Below are 6,787 nucleotides of genomic sequence, written 5' to 3' on the forward strand. Positions count from 1 at the left end.
CAAACAAACTTTAACAGGTTATAAATGTACTTTTGATGGAAATATAAGTTTCAAATAGCATAACGCATGTGGATAAAATGGTCTTTAGCAATGTTATGCTTAAAAAAACAGATTGCCAGTTTAGGCCGTTCCCCACATTTGCATATTTAAAAGCATATAAATGATATGGGAGATGGAGATATACTTCTTTTTGCTAAAATCTGTGCTCAGATATGATAAAACATGGAGCCTGGATGTAACAAGACTGTCACTTTCAACTATATATGCAGACAGTATGGTCTGATGCAAAGTTTATTAACTTTACTGTTTAAAAACTGAATGAAATGTCAGCCTCAAAAGGCCAATATTTAAACCACTAGCTATCCAACAGAAGAAAGTAAAGGTAGTCTGTGAAACAGAAATGGTTAAGCAACCAGTAATAAGTGTTTTTGATGTAGGTTCAGTGCAATCTGTTTTGGAATACAACTTTTAAGTGCATAGAACTTCACATTTCACCTGCTGCGTATACTGACCGTTAGACTTAGACTATTAAAACAGCACATTTTGCACTCTTTTTATGTTTTTATCTACTTTTTTTTGTGTTCAGAGTTCACAAATAAGTTAAACAACTGAAATAAATACCACAAACACAAATAGATATCAGAAAAAAACTGTCAGAGAGAAATTAAGCATGCTGTTTTTGAAAAAATAGTGAAAAAAGTGAAAAAGCTACATTTTAGGCATTTAACCTGAAAAGTGACTTTTTCACAAAATTTCTATCAAATGAAAGTGAAAATCATTTCTTCTCATATAGTTTGACAAATCAATACCAATAGATCATTCAGAAAAGATGCCAAAGTAAAAATTCTAAATTTGCTGAAATGCACCTCTTAGGCCACAGACCACAATTAATTCCTCTATCAGTTCTTTATAACCTTTTGCATCATTAAAAAAATTGCACCATGCACTTTTGTCCAATTTTTTGTGTGTGTAATGTATTGTCCTAGTCCAAATATATATCCAAAATTCAGAAAGATTAAAGCAATCACTTTTACAAATTTAGCCAATACACATCCATACCCCTATTGACAAGTCAAGAGATGTTCCGAAAACTGTAAATATCACCTTTTTGCACTTGACCTAATCACTCATTCCATATCAAAATCAGTTAAAATACAACCTCCAAAAATTTATTTGACCTCTCTTCTTTCATTTCCACCCAAAAAGATTTAAGGAATGAGTGAGGAAAGGAAAGAAAAAAAATTAAGGAAAAATACACTCTAATTAAAAGGAACTATATTCGTGGACAACGAAAAGCGGGGTCATTAATTGTGGTCTTGGGCCAGGAGTTATTGTCCTTTATAGTCAATTTTTAACAATTTTCATAAAATTTGTAAATTTTTACTAACATTTTCCACTGAAACTACTAGGCCAAGATCATTATAGATAGAGATAATTGTAAGGAGCAAGAATGTTCAGTAAAGTAAGATGTACAAACACATCACCATCACCTAAACACAATTTTGTCATGAATCCATCTGCTTCCTTTGTTTAATATTCACATATACCAAGGTGAGCGACACAGGCTCTTTAGAGCCTCTAGTTTAAATCCCCAATGCGTTACAGCTTATTTCCTAATGCATGTAGAGTAAAACTTTGGTATGCTTGCTTGCTCTGTTTGTATAAATGGTAATTCTAGCTTTGTAATTAAGATTGACATCTTCAAACAATATATAAAGGCATATTTTAACCCATTAATATTATATTCAAATTTGATTGCACGTTATCCCAATTACAATTGTACAATAAACAAATAAGCAAGCAAGCTAATCAAAGTCTTGGCAAGCCTGATGTCTCCTGTTAGTACAGCTATACCATATTTTTTTATTTTTTTTATCATTTTCTTTTAGCTTATTTTAGTCTTGTTTAGAGTTTGTTTTGTTGATGTATTTTATTGTTTGATAAGATGATTTATATCATGTCCTATTATAAACAGCATTTTTTAAGAGTTAGTGATCTCCCTAAAGTTTTAAGATGTTTGACTTTTACTTGATAGATACATTGCTTGAAAATGAATGAACAAATGTAATGCTTTATGTGATTGAATTCAAAATCATGGATATAATTTTATATTATATATGTTATTTGTTATCCTTGCTATTTTTATATAGAAATAAAACCATCACCATTGTTTATTACATGAAGAACTTATTTTGTTATAATTGAACTGTCAAAAAAAGGGGAAAAGAGGGGGAGCAATTACACAAAACAAAATTTGAAGAAAGAAATTCAACACCTTGGATAATTGAAGACAAAATGAACAGACAACCAACAATCAACTAAACACTTCATAGGAAAATATCCAATGGCTAATTTCTTGTCAATATCTGCAAAGTGCTAGATATCATTATTTTGTGGATTAAAGATTCATGGTTTATTATCCAAACTTTTTTGTCTTTACTTAATTTATATAAAAAAAACAATGAAATAAAAAAATACCAGAGAAGACAACTTATTGTCAATATTTGTCTACACCATACTGGTTTCTTCAAAACACAAAAAATACTTAAGGAACATTCAAACTAACCGTACACTAACAAGTGTGCACACACTGAAATGTCTCACCTTCTTTACTAAGCATTGAAATTATTAACCAAGAAAACTAAACATTGACCAATGAACCATGAAAATGAGGTTATGTCAGATGAACCATGCCATTGAATGTTGAATGTAAAATATGGAAATCGAATTTTGAATGTTTAAAATGGATGCAAGAAAAAAAATTGAAGTTGAATGTTGAAATTGAATGTTTAATGTTGAAATCGAATGTTGAATGTTGAAAATCGATGCAAGAAAAAAAAAAAATTTGAATGTTAAATGTTGAATATTAAACCAACTTGACATCCGTTCTAAAGTTTAGCTAACCAACAGCTTTTCCAACAGCTGTATTATCACAAATCTCTCAAAAATTTGTAATTTCTCCTGTCTGGTTGACCAGTATGTGTGGGGAAGGAACCTAAAATAGTGCGAATGCTTTATTATTTGGCTTATGGGGCAATGATATTATTTTGCGTTTTACAAACTTTGTTGGTTAAAGGTCAAGTTACAGTAAATGGGCTATGTCACAAAATTTTATAGTAAAACTTGGCATAGAATTACCTTTGGCTCAAAGAATTACAACTGAAAATTGAAAAAATAATGCATTTATCTCTTTTATCATTTGAAAAATTACTAAATTCTTTCAAAATGGATGAACATTTGTATACAAAGCACATAAAATCGGCTAAAAACCTTCGAAAATGTGTCTTGAAATATCAAATTAATAATCTGCTCCATAGATTTTTCTTAAAAACTATATGTTGTTGATACACAAAGGACAAGGTACAATAAGGCCTTTTTTGGCCCCCTATTTTCTCATTTTGCAAATTCTTTTTTGGAAAGCTACTGATCAGGTTAAAATATTCCCAGATGCTTGAAGTTTGTTTGGATGAACTTAAAACAGCTTATTTTAGCAAGTGGGTGAGGTGAAGGTTAAACATTCTGTTTATATATTGACTTTAAAAAAACCTACTGTATAAATTTTTTTAAAAACCACCAGTGTCAGCATTTGTTAGACCTGAGACAATTTTGGAAACTATATTCAATAATTACACAAGTTTCAAAGCTTTTGATAAAATAGCAATTTACGATGAAAAACTGAAAAAAAGTCTCTACAATAATTAATAATTCTGTTAGTTATTATCTCTTGATGCTAAATTTTAGTTGTCAGAAGAGGGAATGAACTGTATCCAACCACATCGAAGGAAGTTACTCTGATGTACCCACAGTTTATCAGCTAATTTGTAATTTTAAGTCATACCAAACGTTTTCAGTACTAATATTTTCATCCGGCCAATTGATAAGAGTTACGTCTTTCCAAATTAAACTGAATTCGAATGGCACTTCTTCTATCTTTGTTCCGTTTTTCATAATTACGATTATTTTCTTCTGTCTTCGCTGTTTTGCAAACATTTCATATTTAGCCATTTCTATTTCAAACCTTCCCCACTGTCGTTTTGAAAAAGCAGGTGTTATGATAAAAATCACGGATTTGCTATTTCGTATGCCACTTATGACTGTATCGGTTCTATCTGCACCTGCTGGGAAATCTCTATCTTTGACACAGACGCAAAGTCCCCATTCCTTTTCTAGTTTCGGTACGAGTGTTGTTATAAGCCACTTTTCAGAATCAAATGCATACGCGATGAAAACGTCATACTTAAAGTCCTCTTTTTGATAATTATTCAGATACTTGGCTTTGAGTTTTCGATAGCAAAAATACGCCATTCTCCATCTAAACTGATAAACAATGGCTGATGATCCGATAAGAAGAAACGACGACATGATACAAATTACACCGACACGCATCCACACAATGGCATCACAGTGTGAATAAAGGTCATGGTATCTCGAATATACCCAAGTTGTACTTGTACGTGATTGGTCGTCCAGATAGCATGAATAATTTCTATTTCCATCTAAAATCACTTTTGTTGTAAAAATCCACTTTATGAAAAATCTGTTTGAACAAGTGCATGAAAACTCATTCTCTTTTAGGAAGAGAAAAAGTTGTCTCTTTTCAGCAAGGAAATCAAGCCAAGTTCTAGTTTCATCGTCCAGCGTAAAAAGCTTATTATAGCTGATATCAATAACTGAAAGACTTTCAATAAGAACCAAAGCCTTTGGGAAATGTCGGAATGAGTTACGAGACATGTTCATACGTGCTAAATTTGATACCAATCTGAATGTTAGTGGCAGGTTAGCAAGGTGGTTTCTTGAAACGTCTAAATCCTTCGTATAGTTTCTTAGGTAGACAAATACATTTTTCCCAAACTGAAGTGAGGTATCCAAATTTGCGTCTCGTATTACAATTGTTTCAACTTTTCTAAAATGTTTTATAAAGTTTTTACCAGCATATAAATTTGAGTCAATCCCGGAGATATCGAGGTATTCGATCTCAGGTTCCTCTGTTAAAAATATGTTTGGAAAAGTTGCAATTTGAAAATAGGACAAATCCACAAATTTCAACTGTCCTGTATTTTTCAATACAATAGTATAAAGTAAAACTTGTGTCATTACATGGCTGAGTCTGAGACTTTCAAGATTTTGTGGAAGGAAAAACGTAAAATTCAGGGCGGCTGGTTCTCTTTCAATAGAACTCCTACCAGAATTTTCTACAGTAGGAATTTCAAGTTTTGGTGGCAAGATGAATCTCTTGTTGAGAAAGTTACCCGGAACATAAGAATAATCAAACAATTTCAAGTTTTTCACAGCAACAGAAAACTGTATGATTTCCATTAATTGCTCACTGAACTGAAATGACATGCTATTCGCAGACAATATCACATTCTCAAAACATTCAGGATGATCGTATACAAATAGAGAGTTCGGGTTGGCATCAACAATTCCATTGTATGACAGAATTAATGTTTTAACACAAATCGTTTTTAAGTACTTCATCATGTCTTTGGTAACTGTTATTTTAAAAGAATTTTTATCAATTCCATATATTCCTATACTTACTCGATGTAGATTTATTAGTTCCATACTTTTGTTCTGAAATGGACGTAAAAGATTCAGCGCATTCTTCAGAGTAAAATAGGAAAATGACAAATCAAGCCATTTAAGGTTTGGAAACGGTTGTAAAATTCTAGTATCTATTGTTGATTCTGCTTTGTATTGCCAACATCTGCTCAAACTCAAATCCGTTATGTTTGAATTTCGAAAATTATAAAACGTTTCGTTACTTAATGTACATGCTAGGCAGAAATCAAACGTTAGTTTTTGTAGAATGGTCAAGTTTAAAAATCCTATTCCGAAATCCGACTTAGCACACAGGTCCATTGAGAGTACTTTGAGATTTTGTAACAAACTGAATGAAGTGTCAGGGTACTTGCAAATACTTTCTGAACAGAGAGGTATACGAAAATCCGGGCTGTGCAGATTTCTCTGTAAATATAATTCTTCCAAGTTTTGGAGATAACTAAATATCTTTTCTGAATAAATCATCGGCTTTAGATTGTTCTCTGCTAATGATAATATCTTTAAGCTTTCTAAACCAATAAAAGCATCGTCCTGAATAATGTTTATATAATTCTTCCTCAAATATAGCATTTCCAAATTATTTTGATTAACGAATGCATTATCTCTTATCTCTGTAATTCTGTTATCTGACAAATCTAAAACTATGATGTTTCCAGGTAATGTTTCCGGAATTTCCGTTAAATTTCTATTCGTACAATTTGCATAGGTTACATTTACTTCACAGCCATGGTATGCCACAGCCGTATGAATTACTAAAAACAACAGTACCCAGTGTCCTGTCATAGTGAATACTAAATTTACAACTGATGATAATACATCTCTTAAACATTTATGCAGACAATATATACTTAATCACGTGAAAGACAACGGAAAATAGTCGTTTATAAAAATAAAAATTATTCAAATTTTGACGGAAATGAGACTTAAATTTAATTTGTAAATTGTCATCTTAGTTTATCTCTTCATTGCCAAATCACCGGAAATATATGTTATAATTACTTGAACTGACTGGATATTTTTTAAATTCATTGTTACATTATTTGTTGATATTCAAAGTTCTCATTTCCGCAGAATAAACAAAAATAAACTATACTTTATATATATATATATATATAGTCTATAAGAATCTACCAACCAGTAAACTCAATAGGTATTGGATCATCAAAATTGACAATACTGCACAAACAGGAAAAATTATATGAGTCTAAAAGATTGTGTAACAATA

At 31.3% G+C, this 6,787-nt stretch overlaps 1 protein-coding gene across 1 annotated transcript; it reads right to left on the minus strand.

Moving 5' to 3' along the window:
• Positions 1-2,775: 2,775 nt before the first annotated feature.
• On the minus strand, positions 2,776-6,425 carry LOC143047444 (toll-like receptor 1). The gene has a single exon (XM_076220511.1). It carries the CDS (start codon positions 6,343-6,345, stop codon positions 3,811-3,813), a length of 2,535 nt encoding a protein of 844 aa, XP_076076626.1. The 5' UTR covers positions 6,346-6,425; the 3' UTR covers positions 2,776-3,810.
• Between the last annotated feature and the right edge of the window lie 362 nt (positions 6,426-6,787).

Source organism: Mytilus galloprovincialis, chromosome 10 (assembly GCF_965363235.1).
Source record: "Mytilus galloprovincialis chromosome 10, xbMytGall1.hap1.1, whole genome shotgun sequence".
Taxonomy (NCBI): Eukaryota; Metazoa; Mollusca; class Bivalvia; order Mytilida; family Mytilidae; genus Mytilus; species Mytilus galloprovincialis.

What these genes read in the sequence shown, in the direction of transcription:
- LOC143047444 (XM_076220511.1), bottom strand. Translation starts at nt 6,345, where the DNA reads ATGACAGGACACTGGGTACTGTTGTTTTTAGTAATTCATACGGCTGTG.